The 19,101-nt window shown below is 43.2% G+C and overlaps 1 protein-coding gene across 3 annotated transcripts in view; it reads right to left on the bottom strand.

Moving 5' to 3' along the window:
* NEURL1 (neuralized E3 ubiquitin protein ligase 1) overlaps positions 1–19,101 on the bottom strand; it is a 278,432-nt gene that overhangs the window by 25,636 nt on the left and 233,695 nt on the right. For all 3 annotated transcript variants that reach the window (XM_030570453.1, XM_030570456.1, XM_030570455.1), the window contains one exon: positions 3,425–4,105. In XM_030570453.1, coding sequence (XP_030426313.1) covers positions 3,425–4,105 — 681 coding nt within the window. The remainder of the gene's footprint in view (positions 1–3,424; positions 4,106–19,101) is intronic.

Raw genomic sequence — 19,101 nt, 5'->3', positions numbered from 1 at the left:
TGGTCTGGTATCAAAGTAAACTGTGGTATGGTGGAAGCCTGATGGTTCTAGTCTTCCCTGTCCCTACCAGGCCAGATGGGACCTTCCTTCTCAAGTATAGTATCATTTAATCCTCTTTATTCCCCACCCAAGTCTCTTTGGCTTGATCTACCATTATAAGAATGATGTGCTCGCTGGGAAAGAAAAAAAGCTAGCCAGGGTCTCTGTACAGCACACACAGGAACTGTAATCAGATTGTATCCCAGTCGCTATTAGAAGATGAATAGTGGTTAAGGCAATAAATGGTAGTGTCACATTTGTTATGCTTGAGCATTTTAATTACAGCAGGATGTTAGTAATAAAAACTTATGCCTAGGATTCATAAGTCAAATAGATCACTTAACGTATTTCTTCTCCTATTGCTAATAAGTCACTATAATCAAACCATATCATGAAAGAAAGTCTTGAAGACAAGAAGGCAAGTTCACCCCAAATCATCGTTAAAGGGGATTATGTCCATTCCTTAAGAGGAGAGTTTAGCCACTAGCTCTTCCAAAAATAATTTGTTTTTTCTGTTTGATGGAGGGATTGTTTTTGTAGTGGGCCTTTAAAAAAGCAAGGGCCATATTTTCAAATTAAGTAATTATCATAGAATCATAGAATATTAGGGTTGGAAGAGACCTCAGGAGGCCATCTAGTCCAACGCCCTGCTCAAAGCAGAACCAACACCAACTAAATCATCTAAATTACACTGACGAATCCCATTAATTAGCTATATGCATGTGCAGTCTGGTCACTGTATATCCAAAGTAGGCATCTAATTGCAAGCCTAACTTTTTAAAAAATATCTGTTCCTAAAAGTGAAGTAATGCACTGCAGAAAGATTAGATTTCTTACTCTGAAAACTATCGTGCTTATACTAGGACTCAGATACCCCAGCGAGGAGCACATTCTAAATGCATGATTCACTTGAGATGCAGATATAAGCTTGCAAGATCACCGATATCTAGTCAACCTATCCTAGATTATGATAATCATATTTTCCCTTAAAATACACCTTCAAAGAGTGAAGAGAGATGCAACTTCCCATAGGGACTTAAAGGCACATTGCAGGTCTGCAGTCTGCCAGGGTGCCTAAATTCATATCTGAGCAGGAGGCCTGACAGGAGATTGGAGTGGAAGAGAATGGACAGGAAAAGAAAGTAGGAGACGGTCGGACTGGCTCTGATGCTTGGTCTATACTACAGAGTTAAGTTGATGTAAGGCAGCTTACATCAACCTAATTATGTCATTATACATACTGCTGCCTTGTTCCCACCAATGTAAGTGCCCCACTACACTGACATAATAACTCCAGCTCCACGAGAGGTGTAGGGCTTGTGTCGGTGTAGGTCGGATGAGGCAGTGTCCGTGTAGACTTTGCACATACTTACATCGACTGTTGGATTTCCTGTCAATTTCACAGCTCTGTGCTGGAGCCCGGGAATGTTATGAACTAGTCATGGTAGTGAACCAGTAGCCAGGCTACCCAGGCTGCAAGTAGCGCACAGCGGGAGTAGCATCTTTCAACCATTCAGCTTCAAATGGGGATGTGAAAAATTCTTTGGTTGATATCATATACCAGAAGTTTGGAAGAAATTCAGCCAAATGACTTTTCAAAACCAAATGCCTGCACAGCCTTAAACTGCTGCTTTTCCCTCCATAGCAAAAGTGGCATAATTAGAGGATTTTAATTAACACCTATTTGTAAATCCTTTACGGAGCATTTAAATATTCAGCGTATTGCCATTGTTTTTGTCTAAACTTCTAACCTCTGGGTCCAGCACTAAAAGATATCCTCCCTTTAGCTAAGGCTGAGACTCGAGTGCTTTCCTAGGTTATGTCTACACTTTAAATGCTGCAGCTGTGACACTGTCGCACTTCACCGTAGACAATCCCTACAGTGATGGGAGGGGTTAATCCACCTCCCTGACAGGCAGTAGAATTCTTCTGTCAACGTAGCACTGTCTACACAGCAGGTTAGGTTAGCATAGTTCTATCGCTTGAGGTGTGGATTTTTCAGACCTCTGAGAGTGTAGCTATGCTGATGTATGTTTTCATTGTAGACTAGCCCCTAACTAAATATCTTGAATGTACTGTTAGCAAATGAACCCCTTGTTGTTTACATATTGGATATAAACTACCATGGCCACCCGGGGGGGGGGGAGGAGAGGCAAGTGGGGCAATTTGCCCTGGGCCCCACAGGGGCCCCCACAAGAGTTTTTCAGGGGCCCTGGAGCGGGGTCCTTCACTCACTCTGGGTCTTCGTCAGCAATTTGGTGGCCAGGGCCCCCTGCCACCAAAGACCCCAGACCCTCTGAATCCTCTGGGCAGCCCTGTAAACTACAAAGGAACTGCTCTCTGAGGGCCAAATCTTGCTCCCACAGATCTTACTGCAAGTTTTGTCACTGACATCAGGAGTACCAGGACTTGGTCCACATTCAAGGCTAAGATAAAGAAGACAACTTGCAGCGGCAAAAATGCTTGTGCTGGCACACAGCAGATATCTGCACACACAAATGTAAGTGTGTACAAACAAAGGTGATTTTTTGCATGCAGACTTCCACTTCTATGCTTTCAAAATATTTCCTTCAGTGTTTGTTCTACACTTTCTGCCTAGAAACATTCCAGTTAAATGTATCAGAGGGCTACCATGTTAGTCTGGATCTGTGAAAAGTGACAAAGAGTCCTGTGGCACCTTATAGACTAACAGAAGTACTGGAGCATAAGCTTTCGTGGGTGAATACCCACTTGGTCAGACACATGTTAAAGGGACACTGTTGAGATAAAGATCATCTATTTTAAAATATTTACTTACCTGCATCACTTACACTTGCCTAATTAAAACAGAATGGGTTGTAAACATCTCATTGTCTGTTGGATTTCTGCTTTGCACTCAGATGCGAGGATGAAACAGTAGTTCATTTCACTGTGGCTTCTTTGCATAATCTAACATGAGGGATTCAGGAGGACTTTCTCTGGTGACTGTTTGGTCTTGTGGTTAATGCATAGGAACAGGCTCTGCCATAGATTTTCTGTGTGACCTAGGGCAAATCATGACACCTCCTTTTCTCCATATGCAAAAGGATTACACTTCCTTATTTCACCAGGAGATTATGAGGATTCATTTGTTTGTATTTGCAAAGAGCTTGGAGATCTTTATGTGAAAGGTGCTATATAAATGCAAAGTACAGTATTCTAACTCAGTATTCTTAGGTGTAGGTTCACAATACTACAGAGCCCTTTGGGGGTTTTTTGGAGGGGAAGGGGGTTTGGTATAAAACTTTGTGTGCATGTGGCCTAAAGTAAGCTGATGGCCTTCTAATCTTTAAATTCAATTCCCCTCCCCCACAAATCAGACCTCCTCAATATTTTTCACGTGAAATTTTAAAATAGACAAACATACCCAATACTCGAATTTGCATAACTGCTCCATGTAAACCAAAGAACATCCAGAGGGGCTGGGAACAGTCCACGCAGACCTGCATGCCAGCGCTGGCACCATTATGACTCAAATGCAGTTCACCTTCCGAATTCACCATAAACCCCAAGATATCTCCACTCTGGAGGGGCACCAAGACTCTACAGACTGCCCAGAATTCCTTCCTGTCAACCAATGACTCTGGGTTATAAGGAAGGTCACTGGGCCTCAGAGTACTAGGGTCACAAGAGGTCACTCCATATGACAGTGTGCCGGAGCGGGAGGCATTGGATTTGTTAATTTTGACAAAAATTGTTTCATTGATTCTAAGGGGTCTGCTGGTGAAAACCAAAGTCCTCTCTTCCCGGGCATGTTCCAGCCGGGCCACAGTTTGGTCGTCCAGGATTTTGATATGGGCTCCCCTGAGCTGGTGGAAGCGGAGGTCACTTTCGAGCTGGGATGGGAAGAGATGGGAATGCTGAGAATTGAGGGAGTTCTGAGGGATGGGACACATGGTGGCCAGCACATGAAAGTTCTCTTCCTGGAGGTTGAGATCGCAGAGGCTCACGGAGAGCCGGGTGTCCTCTGTCTCCCTGCGCAGTGAGGGCCGGCGAATTGCAGTGAAAGATCTCGGACGCAGGCAGTCGGGAGGAATAATTTCACTGTCTGTGAAACCAAATGAGAGAGAGAAGGATCACTCAAGAAATTATACAAATATCCAGGATTTTAGGACTCACTGTTGGTTTGATTGATAAGTTGAAGGGAGAAGCAGAGAGCTTTCTGCCTCCAATAAATTTTCCTTAAAAAAACCAAAAAACAGAGGAGCATAAAATAAAATATTTTTGCAGTTGTATGCTAGTCCCGTGCTTTCCCCATAGCACCGGCCACCGTAATCACTATATAACTCAACGCAGATAGACTCAATCAACAGAAAAAACTGACAGAGGGGAACTCCTTGGGGAGGGGAAGCAGAGATATATCATGAATTTATTGATCGACAGCTATAAAGGATGAGCTTTTATGCCTTGTCCATGTCTATAATCACTTCTCACAAGGGCCACAAAATGAGTAACTAAGTAGATATTTGGATTTTAAACAAAATGCTAGTCTTGTAAATTTCAGTCCTATTTGTTATTTGTTACCACTTAAAATTTAATTAATATTTCTAGCGATAATTAATCGCCAGCCTACCCATGTTTGCAGAAAGACAGCACAGATGCAAATAATATCACAGCTTAGGAATTTTCTATAAATACAGCACAATCGCTCATTATCTCCACAACAAATAATTAAAAATCAAACCAGCAGATAAATAACAAAGACAGAAGATGCATATGCCATTCAAATGCAACAGAGAAAAAATAATTACACATTATCCTTTCCGTTATGTCTCACTTGATGCTTCTAAAGCTGATCATCAATTTAATTCCTCTGCTAAACAATGTAACCAGCTGGGTTTAATACTTAAACTACTTCTATTTGGCACAATCTGAGCCATGTTGCTACCTGTCAATGGTAAAGAACAATAAATGGAGGGTAAATGTTGAATCAACATAGTTTACAAACCTAAACCCTGATCCTACCACCCAGGCTTAACTTTAGGAACTATGAGTAACTCCTTTCAGGAACTATTCAGTGTGTGTAAAGTTAAGCATGTGTTTAAATCTGTGCAGGATTGAGGCCTTATTATACCAGTTGTGGGCCATACCTGGGAACCCTTTTCCACTTCAATTGGAGCTTTGCCTGATTGTGGCTATAAACCAAGGTCCAAATTATGTGGGCTCAGGATGGTCCACCCTGCGAGAAAAGCCGCTGAAGGATTTTTTATTGACTCAGCCAGAATTCCTCCTTGGGCTCTGCAGGAGCACACACAGGGAGCAGCTCCACCATCATTTGAAAGGGTGCAGCATGAACATCTCCATTCCCCATGCATAGCCATGGCCCTCTCATCACAACCCCTTCTAGAAGGCTATCATCACCAGCGGCATTAGCTTGGAATAGCGCCTGCACTCCTCAATCCAACAGGGACAATTCACTGTGCCAGGTAGCAGGTGGGAGGCAAAGGAAGACTCCATGTACCCATCCTCCAACACTGCATACCCACACATTGCTTCTGGCCCCAAGTAAGGGCCTCAAGATTTAGCCCCAAAATAGCCCAGCACTGACATGCAAGGATGAAACAGAGCAACTGCAAAGCAGAATGCAACAACCGCAGACTCTTAATTTAGGACAGGAAGCAAACCTGGTACTACGTGAAGTCAGAGAAAGAACGTAGGTGAGGAGACAGCAATGAACATTTGATTAGTCAGCATCTCAGAGTTAACATTCTCTTAAGAACATAAGAACGGCCATACTGGGTCAGACCACAGGTCCATCTAGCCCAGTATCCTGTTTTCTGACCGTGACCAATGCCAGGTGCCCCAGATGGAATGAACAGAACAGGCAATCATCAAGTGATCCATACTGTCACCCATTCCCAGTTTCTGGCAAACAGAGGCTAAGGACACCATCCCTGCCCATCCTGGCTAATAGTCATTGATGGGCCTATCCTCCATGAATTTATCTAGTTCTTTTTTGAACCCTGTTATAGTCTTGGCCTTCACAACATCCTCTAGCAAAGAGTTCCACAGATTGACTGTGCTTACAAAATTTTTCCCTCAGATTATTTATTTTATGACAGCACGTGGCCATGGCCTTGAGTCCTCTGGAAAATTGTCCCCCTGCTAGGATGGCACCCCCTAGCACCTCTCCAGAATACTGGTTCAGTACTCCCACCAAGGAGAAATGTCATCTCTATTGAATCACTGAGAGCACATCTTGCAACACAGGGGTTCTCACCAGTGGTCTCTTATACCATTTCAACTCCGCTTATTTTGGGAGAGCTAAGAAGATCACTCCCACAGTTTGCTGGGGTTCAGTGGAACCCCTTTGGTTTGCTTAAGCTGAATTGCTCCAGTCTCCTCTTTAATAATCTGCAATTTCCAGAGAATGTTGGAATATTCAAAATTAAAAACAGACTATCTGTTTGTATCAAATAATTGATCCTCCTCGTCCTAGGAACAACTCCGAGCCCCATCAGTTAATGCAGGAAAAGGAGAAGAACAGGAACTGGTGTTACCCTGGATAATTTAGATAGCAATTGCACTAATGCTTTCTATTATATTGGCTAGTGTTTATGTCATCACTGCCCCTGCTGGATAGAATCAGACTTCTGTCCCTCTTCCAGGCTGGAAACCCACAAAGGAAAAAAAATGAATACTGGCAGCTGACGCAGATTCTTCTGTGTAGGTGAACTGGTGGAGACCTTTGTGCATAGAAACAGAAGGTCCTTTAAATTTCATTCCCCTTAACCACACATGTGCAGCGTAGCTGACAACTCTGATGTGTGGGTAGCTTGCAGTCAAGGTTTCAAAAAGCTTATTTTCCACAAGGATGCTTCACATTTCCCTTCAGCTGCTGGACAAAAAAATTGAATAGAGGTTTAGGGAGAAAGACTGTCTTGTGGCTGAGACACTGGACAGCGAGCAGACTTACATTCTATTCTGAACTGTTACTAACTTGTTTTTTGGCAAGGAATTCAACCTTGCAGTGGGTGGTTTTCCCCACATAATGTGGCTCATCCATATAATGGCAATAATATTTCTCAACCCCACAGGGTGACCTGTGAGGCTTAATTGTAAAGATTGTTGGATGAAAGATTTATAGGAGAACAGAGTATTATTAATGCATAGAAGGGATTTGTGAACATCTAGGAGGGTGGATCTTTTAGGGTTGTCAGCCTGATCCCACTGATCTGATTTTTGATCAATCGAAAATGATGCAGCAGAATTTTTAAATCCCTCATAAAGAAAGTAAAATATTGAGATTCATCCTGCATGAATGTACGTAGTGTGTTGACATGAAGCATGGAACACCACTTATGCAGAAGAATATGTGAGCAGTGGAGTTATGAACGAATAATTCCATCTGATCATTATAGTGAAATCTCAAACAAAAGAGAGGACATTGGGTGGTCGGTAATCAGCAGAATCCCACACTGGCATTGTTTTCCTGCCTTGCTCAGGGAGGAATAGCTCAGTGGTTTGAGATTTTAGCCTGCTAAACCCAGGGTTATGAGTTCAATCCTCAAGTGGGGCTACTTAGGGATCTGGGGCAAAAATCAGTACTTCGTCTTGCTAGCAAAGACAGGGGGCTGCATGCAATTATCCCCCTCAGGGTCCCTTCCAGCTCTATGAGATAGGTATATCTCCATATATTATTGGGGTGGGGGGAAAGATAGCTCAGTGGTTTGAGCATTAGCCTCCTAAACCCAGGGTTGTGAGTTCAATCCTTGAGAGGGCCATTATAGGGATCTGGGGCAAAAATCTGTCTGGAGATGGGCCCTGTTTTGAGGAAGGGATTGGACTAGATGACCTCCTGAGGTCCCTTCTAACCCAGATGTTCTAGTCCAGCTCCATTTCTCACTTTGGTAGTACAGAACAAGCTGCTAATAAGACACTGGTCCATGATCCAGCCTTGTTTCTCTGCTACAGCCAATCTCCAGTATGAATGTTAAGAACATTTAAGACAGACCATGTATTAGTTTCAAATCTATTGTGTGTGTCTGTGTACATGCAGTGTGTGTCAGAATAAAATTGCACAATTAGCCCACATGGTGAAATTCTGGAATGTGAGATAGAGACACTGCTAGTTTTCACCTCAGTATATTGCCCAATCAGTATGAAATTTCTCATTTCTGACAATGTCTTATTCTCACCCCACATATCAGAGTGATAGCCATGTTAGTCTGTATCCACAACAACAAGAAGTCCAGTGGCACCTTGAAGATTAATAGATTTATTTGGGCATAAGCTTTCATGGGTAAAAAAACTCACTTCTTCAGATCCTCAAAAGACCCCAAAGAGTTTGGCCAACTGTGCAACTTTATTTAGGGATCCTTGGGTTTTACTATGTTATTGATGTCAGTGTAAGTTTTGCCTGAGCAAGGACTGAGGTGACAAAATGAGCAAGGATTTGACCCCTACACTGAATTATGATGATGGATTTCTCAGTTACATATCTAACAGATATCATTGTTGTTGCTATAGTAAGAAGTGACTGCAGTGTTCTACATGGAAAGGATTTTCCACTATCTGCTCTTTTTTTCTGGGAGGGAATCTGGGGTACTCTAGGTGTTTTGGGTTTTTTTTCAAAATTTGTGGGCCATACAAATCCCTTTTTCTCTTTTTTTAGAGGATAAGGATAAATTATCTGACTAATAAGGGAGCAGAGGATATGGGAGAGAAAAAGTTTTTAGATTGCTTTCACTTCTCTGCTGCAAGTTTTTCCCTTTAGGGATTTCAGAGACTACAGCCTCACATAAAACGCCAACTGTTTAGCATGTGATAGCCTCCCTAGGCAAGGGGCTTCAAAGGATTCCTGCATCCAATGCAGATGGTTTGGAAGAAAAATCCCCCGGGGTTCTGGGTAGCCCCTAGCTTAATTTAATAAAGCTTTAAACCAAGGAGTTGGCTGGGGGGAGTGGAGGGGTTATCAAAATCCTCATTCGAGGCTCTGCACTGCCTACATCTCTGCCTTGGTTTCCGTCTGTATCTCCTCTTCCTCCTCCATGCTCTGCCAGCTCCTGATTTTTCATGCTGTCTGCTGTGGCCTGAAAGAGGCTCCCTGGTCAACCATGATCCCCTCAATGACACTCCTCCTCCAAGTCCCCCCTAAGAATGGTTTTCTTTGAGTCAGCTTTCCACCACTACTCATCCCTTCATCTACCAACAAACACCCCTCCTCAAAGCGATTGGGGGAATGTGGTATCTCAGCTACTTCTGCATGCTGACTGCTGGCAAATGTTGACTTCTTAAGGACATCTCCTGTATATGCATATACAGGCGGAGGCACATACAACCATGGAGAAAATTATAATCTACAGCACTAACTAATAACCCTACAGCTACAAGACCCAAAAGGCACATATTATTGTCATCATTTATAACATAGTGACTTTGTTATATCCATTCACTCTCTCCATTGTTGATACGTTGTCTATTGTCTACCAAAGAGCTTGATCCTCCAAAGTGAGGGGCACCTGCAGCTCCCACTGACTTCCTGCAGCACCCAGGAACCAATTCACAACTCACGGCATCAAGTGCTTCAGCGATCTTCTCCTTTTGACTTATCTGCAAAGCACTGTGTGCACGTATGGTGCTAGAAATAATACATAATACCAATAAATGACCTGCCAATGTGTATTACATGATGTGTATATACTGCAAAAATGATCTAAAGAGGGGCTAATATGAACAAAGGAAATTCAGGTATTAGGACTGGAACAAAATGGTCTCTAAGACATTGGGAATCAGACTCAAGACCTTTGATAAAAGAATACATTGCATCATAAAATTAAACTGCTTAATAGGAAACAGGAGTGTAGAGATTGCAAGGTAACAAGGAGAAATTTCATTGTATCTGGACACCACTCCTGGTTTTCTGTTGATTAAGTAAAAGGATCAACTCTGAACTTACTTGAATCAGTGTGATTCACAGAAAAGAAGTTAAAAAAAAAAGGAGGGTGTCAAAATTCCCTCTTGCACGTCTCTTCGTTCTTTCTGTTCTTCTTGCTCTCCCTTCTCCCACCAACTTCATTTCTTCTCCTCTCCTCCCTCCTCCTCACACGCATTCATTTGGTAATTCTGTCCTACTAATATTTTCACTGAACATTATATCTCCTTGTGGAGTTTTTGCAGCTAAAACCCTGAGAACTGCAGAACCCCCAAAATGCTCACTGATGTCAACGGGAATTGCAAGTCCTGAGTCTGACACCTATTGATTGAAATACCTTTTTAAAATCAGCCTCCACAAAAGGGGTTTTACAATTCTACTTGTGCCTTTATGTGGGGACTCCACTCATAGTCAAGAAAACGGACCAGAGCTCCTTCTCAAACTCTCAGGCAGGAGCCCTTGGGGAAGATGGGCATGATTCCAACACTTACGATGGGGCACTCCTTCCTCCAAGGTCTTTAACAGGAGTTGTGCGGCTAAGAGGCTGTTTGGCACCGCTTTGAAAATTTAGGGGGACATGTCTGAAATACAAAGCAGATGTGCCAGGCTGTAAAACAACATGGCTGTTAGAGCCTAAGTGGTTTGGCAAAAAGCAACCTATCTTTTGGATGAGAAGTAAAACTGTGTAACAGGCCACTTTGCAGTCAATCAAGATCCAACATCCTCATAAGAGTAGCATAGCAAGCCCAGCTTTCTCACTAAAAGTCCCAACTCAGATCTCTGCCTTTGCTAAACTCTCCCTGCAGTTGTTCAGTGATATTCTTTGCTTCCCATCCTAAATTAGTTGTGTAGTTGCATAGTGCACAGTATTATACAGTTGCCCCTTTTCAGCCCAGCGGTGGCTGCATTTCAGTGGTAGGTGGAATGATTGCTGTGCATAGTATATAACTCAATTTGTAAAGTACTTTGACGGGACCAAGGATGGAAGATGCTGTATATATGCACATACATTATATCTAGAGCTGGGCAAAATTTTTCAGATGAAACTTTTGTTTTGCCAAAAGATGCAGAGCTGGGTTGACCAAAACATTTTGCAGATTCGTGTTCAATTTGCCAAATTGTTTCAGCCAAAAAAAAAATGGAAAAAGTCTAAAATTTCTATTTTAATGTTTTCTAAATTAAGTGTTTTGATTTTATTTTAAATTATTTTTGTTTTGAGTTTTACTTTCTTTTTAAAGGTAAATACCATTGAAAAAGAAATGTTTTTGTTTGACCCAAAACAAAATATTTTGTCGGCATTTTCATTTGCCCATTGTATCCCCAAAGTTAGAATCTACGTTCAAATTTTTCCAGAGTTACAGGATGTTTGGTTCAGGCCCATATCTGGTTTTGTGATATGTTTCTTAGAACTTTTTATTCTACTTGGGAAAACCAAGAAAATGGAAAAACAAACTCACTCATTGAAAATAAACCCAAGTGGAAAATTCAAGAGGCAAACAAGAGAGAAATGAAAGGAAGGGAAGACGGAGACATTGCTTGCAGTGGTTAAGAGACAAAGCCAAGCTCACAAAGAATGGTAGGAGTGCTTTTACTTTTTGGCAATGTACCAAAATAGACACATTTTCTAAAAAAAATAAACTTATTTGCTGTCAGAAAACTTGTATTCTGCATGTGAGGTCTGAGGAGCAGACAACTGCCTTTCTGTGCTATCACCGTGACCCTTTGGAAGCCTAGAGTCACAAAATGCACATGATCAGACTGTGATGCTTTGCCTAGTCTTGTTTTATTTTTTCTGTTACCTTTAAATCTTGAAGTTATAAGTCCTGGGGGCACTCCACTCTGTTTACTTCTCATAAACACTCAGGCGCCGGAATGCATCTTCTCAATTCATACAAAGAAGCCACTTTGGGAGCCTTATTGTAGATGTGGGAGGCAATTGGATAAAATCCCACACAGGAATGACTCATACATAAAACTTTCTCTGCTATATACAGAGAAACTCAACTCATCTCAATATATTTCCCCCTAAGAACAGGCTGAAAAGTCAAACTACTTAACTAACTTCTGACCCACTATCCCTTCCTACTGCACCAGACAAAAGAGACAAAAAACCCAAAGTCTGTAATTAAATAAAGATCTAGTTAGAGTCACATTGTTTATGACTTTATTTTAAAAGTCTTAATTTGCCATTTTAAATAAAGCATGCCCGTTCTATCTTCCCTGCGGGAATACACAACAGATTACAGTCAATGGACAAATTCCTTCCTGATGTAGCTCCATCAGCTTGAAAGGTAAGATAATTTTCCTTGTCTTCAAGAGCAGGTAGAATTTAGCTCCTGCCTCAACAGTAGCAGAGCTCAGGGGCTCAGTGGTAGGGACTACGCACTCATCCCTTCCCCAAACGGCCTACCACCTAAATAGCAAGGACTAATGGAGGTGAGAGAAAGGAAGCATGACTATTACAGGCTCAGACATGCCAACTCTCACAAACTGATTGTGAGAGTCACGATTTCTAAGCCTCACTCAGAAGTCGTGTCAGCCAGCCAGGGCGCAGCAGGGGCTCCTGCTGTCAGCAACCCTGGGGCAGTTGGGCCAGGCTCCAACTGTCCATCCTGGGGTGGCTGGACTCCCGCTAGGGTGACCAGATGTCCTGATTTTATAGGGACAGTCCCAATTTTTGGGTCTTTTTCTTATATAGGCTCCTATTACCCCCCATTCCCTGTCCTGATTTTTCACACTTGCTGTCTGGTCACCTTAACTCCCGCAGTCAGCCGCAAGTGCCGGCCAGGCTCTCTCTGTCAGCCTGGGAAGTGGGAGAGAGGACCCCACTGCAGCCCCTCCCAGGCCTGGGAAGGATGAAGAACCCTAAAGAGCAGAGGTGAGGTTGTAGGGGGTGCTAAGCATCTATTCATTTTTTCCATGGGTGCTTAGAATGAAAAACTGCAAACTAACATCACGAACACAGCACATGCCTCACTTCACCACTCAGCACCCTGCTTCTGCTGCTCCCCTATCCACATCTAAGTGTTGCCTCTTTAGAACACAAGCTTTTCCCGGTGGGAGCCCTTCCTCATTTAGTTCTGAGCGTGTTCTCATTTTGGTCTGCACGCCAGCTCACATATTTGTGGCAATATATAAATGAATAGCAGGAATAATTAACAATGACATCAGCCTGATAAGTCACCCAGCAGGTTAAGACTGTCACCAAACAGACTATTCTGTGGGTTCTGATTTGCATTTGATCTTTGGAGAGATGTGGTTTCTGGACACCCATTGTCACCTTGCAGTGCGTCATGTTATGCCCTTTAGGGGGCTCCAAAGGCCAAAAGCCTGAGCAATTCTTCGTACTCATAAATCATGGTGACACCAAGTTGACATCATTGTGTACTTAGTGGAGGGTAAACACATTTGCAAAGTGCTTTTATGGGGTTCATGCACAAGTTACTAGTTACATTTGGATTTTATATACTATTCATTTCAATCTGGAAGCCAAACGAACTCCTGGGAGGCTGTTTCATGCTATGAGGAACTGTTACAGACACACCATTGGCTGGCCCCGAATTAGCAGATAGGACGTAGGATCTGGACGTTTCAGACATACAGTAGAACCTCAGAGTTACAAACACCTCTGAAATGTTCGTAACTCTGCACTAAACATTATGGTGGTTCTTTCCAAATTTTCCAACTGAACATTGACTTAATACAGCTTTGAAACTTTACTATGCAGATTAAAAATGCGGTTTTTAACCACCTTAATTTAAATGAAACAAGCACAGAAACAGTTTCCTGGCCATAGCACATCTTTTTAAAACTTTCCCTTTATTTCTTTAGTAGTTTACGTTTAACACAGTACTGTACTGTATTTGCCTTTTTTTTTTTTTTTTTTTTTTTATCTGCTGCTGCCTGATTGCATACTTCCAGTTCCAAATGAGGTCTGTGGTCAGGGGTGAAAGTAAGATAAATTACTTACTTGTACGGGGCCCCCAGACGGGGCGGTGCTTTGGGTCAGCCTCCCCGAGCCAGCCCTTCCACTTTGCCTGGCTCGTGCCGCCTGGAGCTCTGGTGGCAATTTAAAGGGCCCAGAACTCCAGCTGCTGCTGCGGTAGCTGTGACAATGGCTGGAAGCCCCAGGTCCTTTTAAATCACCAGGCCCCGGGGCAGCTGCAAAAGTGGGGAGGTAAAAAGGGGCAGCGACAGCAGCGCTTTAACATCGGCTGCGTACGGGCCGGTACTGTTGGCCACTTCTTACTGGTACGCTGTACTGACCCACTTTCACCTCTGTCTGTGGTTGACCGGTCAGTTTGTAAATCTGGTATTCGTAACTCTTAGGTTCTACAGTATTTCAAAGAAGACTGTGAGTTCTGTAAGTAGCGTCCCAGGCAGGTGTCTGCTTTGTCGCCAATTACACATATTTCATGACAGATAGTCGTATTCGTCAAGCAAACAACAGATGTGTGAATCAAATGACTGAATCAGTTCCCCTTCGGACCAACAAGATCCAAATTAGCATGTTAGAGAGACTCACTGGGTCTCTCCAATACTGTCTCAAGTATCAAAGAGAACTTCTACTGTAACTCAGCGTGTCAGAAGCCAAAGTTCAAGCCAAGAGTTGGAGAGAGAGCACAAAGTAAGAAGAGACGCAGTTTCACTGCAGGCGATGCGGCTGGATTGTCAGAAAGAATCATTTAGATTGTGACAAATCTACACAAGATATTAAAACTAGGTTGCAAAAGAACCAATGCCAAAGTATTCTGGGGCTGAATTTTGTGAGGGGTCGAGCATCCTCAGCTCCCACTGAAGTCAGTCTGAGCAGGGGTGCCGGAACAGGGCGAGACCAGGGGGCCCTGGCCCCATCACTTTTAAAGGTGGGAGGGCTATGGGTGAGCGATGTGGGGGAGGTAGGAGAGAAGCAAGCAGGGGGCGGGGTCTTGGAGGGAAGAGGCAGCGCAGGAGCGGGGCCTCAGGGGGAATGGGTGGCATGGGGGTGGGGTTTCGGGGAAAGGGGTGATGCCAGGGTGGAGCCTTAGGGAGTAGGGGCAGTGCAAGGGGCGGGCCCATGGTTGGAGCACTGGTGGCCCCCCAACACTTTTAGGGAGCTTCCACCATCCCTGAGTCAGACTAAACAGTGCTCAGCACAGTGAGGGTTTGGGGTCTTTCTGCTATACATTTAAACTAGGTATGTGTAAATTGGTATGGATAAAATTAATTTCTTTGGCCTAATTTCAAACCATCCAACTTATCACAGAATTGAAAGTTAGACTCAGACTCAAAAATTATCAGGCTGGCATGTTCCAGTTTGAGCAGATGGTGGCAAAAGGAAAGAAGGGGCAGAGAGCTATTAGCTATTCTCAGCGGGTAGCTGTTCAGAAAGCATTGTGTTCAATTTATCGTTCAACTGTGGTGGATTTTTCTGCCACTCTAGCACCAAATTTTGCCCCTTCCACAAGAGCTGCGGACTTCCCCGTACACAATTTTGCTTAGACACAAAGTGTTTGTTTTCCTGCCAGGTGAGTGTGAATAGGCACTCCTTTGGGTTTTATTCAGAACAAATACACTTCTATGCATATTAATATGTTTCACTTCCTTTGAATGCTCTGCAGAATGCAGATTTCCCATCAGGAGGTTGTGAATGCTCTATCAATACTACAGATAAAAATGCTACACAGCAAAGCAGAAAAATCAGAAAACAGGAACCAGATCCTAAAAGAGGGGACAGAAACCAGACTCATCTACTGCCAGAATCTGAGATGAAGCATCCAGAAAGAAGAAATGCAGAACACTGAAGATAATAGAATTACAGGCACTGTTAGTCAGACCCAGCTCAATTAGAAATTCCTATCTAGCTTGGTAATTGGATTGATCAACTGCATAATTTTTTTTCAAGAGTCTAAATAGTGAAAGGAAACACATTCATGTTTAAATAAGAAAGGAATCCAAAGCACAGAGGGTGAGTGTTTACTGATTAATAGTAATTTCTGGGACAAATATTGTGTAATGAAGTGCCCTGAGCCATCTTGTTCATCACACACACACACAGACGGACACAGGGACACACACAAATTGGAAAAATTGGAAAGAGTCCAGCAAAGGGCAACAAAAATGATTAGGGGGCTGGAGCACATGATTTATGAGGAGAGGCTGAGGGAACTGGGATTGTTTAGTCTGCAGAAGAGAAGAACGATGGGGGATTTGATAGCTGCTTTCAACTATCTGAAAGGGGGTTCCAAAGAGGATGGATCTAGACTGTTCTCAGTGGTACCAGATGACAGAACAAGGAGTAATGGTCTCAAATTGCAGTGGGGGAGGTCCAGCTTGGATATTAGGAAACACTATTTCACTAGCAGAATGGTGAAGCACTGCAATGAGTTATCTAGGTAGGTGGTGGAATCTCCTTCCTTAGAGGTTTTTAAGGCCCGGCTTGACGAAGCCCTGGCTGGGATGATTTAGTTGGGAATTGGTTCTGCTTTGAGCAGGGGGTTGGACTAGATGACCTCCTGAGGTCCCTTCCAACCCTGATATTCTATGATTCTATGAAAAAGTATTCTGTACATCATCTGTAAGCATTTCAACTTGATCTGCCAAAACACAGTTAGTAAACAGGAATACTTTGGGGAACATGCCAGTAAGTTTGAACAAGACACTCAAAGCTTCCATGCTAATTTTCTAATTTGGAATTTGTTTATTTTGCAACCAAAGCCAATGCTCAGAGCAACTCGTGAGTTTTCATGCTTTTTCGGTAGCACAAACACACTTTGGCCCCCAGGCAGGAAGGCATCCCCATTTAAAAATGCTACTTAAGCATCTACGTCAGTCCCACTGAAGTCAACGGGACTCAAATATGTGCTTAAAGTTAAGTGTATGCTTAACTATTGTCCTGAACAAGGATGAACGTTAGCATGTTCTTAGCTGCTTTTCTGAACTGTGGCCCTTAGTAGCCCATTTGACTCTTTCCAAATGCTCAGAGATCAGAGGGAATATGGCCTGATGCCTAATATTCAGAGGTGGAGGTCAAATGACTCAGGACCTATTCCTGAAGCTGGAACTGATTGCTTGAGGAGATCAACTCAATTTCTGTGTGTCTCACTTTCCTCGTCTGGATAATAATACCCACTCCATGGGTGAGCTTGTGATGAGGGTTAATTAATCAAATATTTAGCAAGTGCTTTAAAATCTCTGCATGAAAGACACTATATTGTTCACAGGTACCGACTCCATGGGGGCTCCAGGGCTGGAGGGGAGCTTCCCCCTCCCTCTCAGTGCCTCCCGCCCACCACAATCAGCTGTTCAGCGGTGTTCAGGAGATGTGGCGGAAAGGGAAGAGCGGGGGCAGGGAGCAGAACAGGGTGGAGCGGGAAGAGGCAGGGTGCAGGTTTAGGGGAAGGGGGTGGATTGGGGGTGAAGCCTGGGGCGAAGCGGGGATTGAGCACCCTCTGGGAACCAGGGAAGTGGACACCTCTGATATTGTTTACATAATTCCAGAAGTGTCTCAGTGCTTTACAGACAAGTAAAAAGAAAAGGGGCAAAATGTTGGTTTGTTACATCCATGTAAATCCAGAAGAACTCGATTGAAGTTAATGTAGTCGCTCTAGATTTGCACTTGTGTAAATCAGGAGTTCTCAAGCTTTTTCTTTCTGAGGCTCCTTCAACATGCTATAAAAACTCCAGGGCCCAGCAGGGGGTGGGGCTCCAGGCCAGGGGATGGGACCCTTGGGCATAGGTGTTGTGATAAATGAAGGGAGGGGTAGTTCCCTTTTATAGATCCAGCCAATCAGTTAGCTACAAAATCCCTCTTAGTAGCTGTTCTCTACTTGCTTTACCTGTAAAGGATTAAAAGTCACTGCTATGCATAGGTAAAATGAAGTGAGTGGGCACCTGGCCAAAAGAGCCAATGGGAAGGCTAGAACTTTTAAAAATTGAAACAAGACTCCTCTTTTGTCTGTCTGTGGTTGTTCTCGGAGAGAGGCAGACAGGGCTGGAACTATGCTGTAAGAACCATGGAGCCAGGTATGAAAAAATATCGGTATCATACCTAGAAACTATTCATTTGAAACCCTAGATATGTAAGCAGCTCAGGAAAACAGATTCAGGTTTATCTCCTTTTATCTCCTGGACATCTCCCAACCATCTCCCCCAAATTCCTAGTTTAAAGCTCTCTTAATCAGGCTCGCCGAACTGATTGAGAGAGCTTTAAACTAGGAATTTGGGGGAGATGGTTGGGAGATGTCCAGGAGATCTCCACGCTGGAATTTAACCTTGAGAGGGAAGTAAACAAAGTAAGAGGGGATACAGTCGTGGACAAAAGAATTGGCATAAGGAGGAAGGGTAGTGTAGATAGCAGACTAACAGCTGGTGGTAGAATGTCTGTGCTTAACAGGGTAAAGAATGTCAGTGAAGCCAAATGGCAAAAATTAAGATGTTTGTACACTAATGCGAGGAGCCTAGGGAACAAAATGGAGGAACTAGAGCTACTGGTGCAGGAAGTGAAACCAGATATTATAGGGATAACTGAAACATGGTGGAATAGCAGTCATGGCTGGAGTACAGGTATTGAAGGCTATGTGCGGTTTAGGAAAGACAGAAATAAAGGCAAAGGTGGTGGATTAGCATTGTATATCAATGAGGAGGTTAACTGTAAAGAAATAAGAAGTGATGGAATGGACAAGACAGAGTCTGTCTGGGCAAAAATCACACTGGGAAAGAAAGCTACTAGAGCCTCCCCTGAGATAGTGCTTGGGGCGTGCTACAGACTGCCGGGATCTGATTTGGATATGGATAGAGACCTCTTTAATGTTTTTAATGAAGTAAACACTAATGGGAAATGTGTGATCATGGGAGACTTTAATTTCCCAGATATAGACTGGAAGATAAGTGCTAGCAAGAATAATAGGGCTCAGATTTTTCTGAATGTGATAGCAGATGGATTTCTTCACCAAGTAGTTGAAGACCCAACAAGAGGGGATGCCATTTTAGATTTGGTTTTGATGAGTACTGAGGACCTCATAGAAGAAATGGTTGTAGGGGACAACCTTGGTTCGAGTGATCATGAGCTAATTCAGTTCAAACTAGATGGAAGGATAAACAAAAATAGATCTGGGAGTAGGGTTTTTGACTTCTCGAGGGCTAACTTTAAAGAATTAAGGAAATTAGTTAGAGAAGTGGATTGGACTGAA

The sequence above is a fragment of the Gopherus evgoodei genome, chromosome 7, assembly GCF_007399415.2.
Source record: "Gopherus evgoodei ecotype Sinaloan lineage chromosome 7, rGopEvg1_v1.p, whole genome shotgun sequence".
NCBI classification, from domain to species: Eukaryota; Metazoa; Chordata; order Testudines; family Testudinidae; genus Gopherus; species Gopherus evgoodei.
This window is presented reverse-complemented; position numbering and strand designations above follow the sequence as displayed.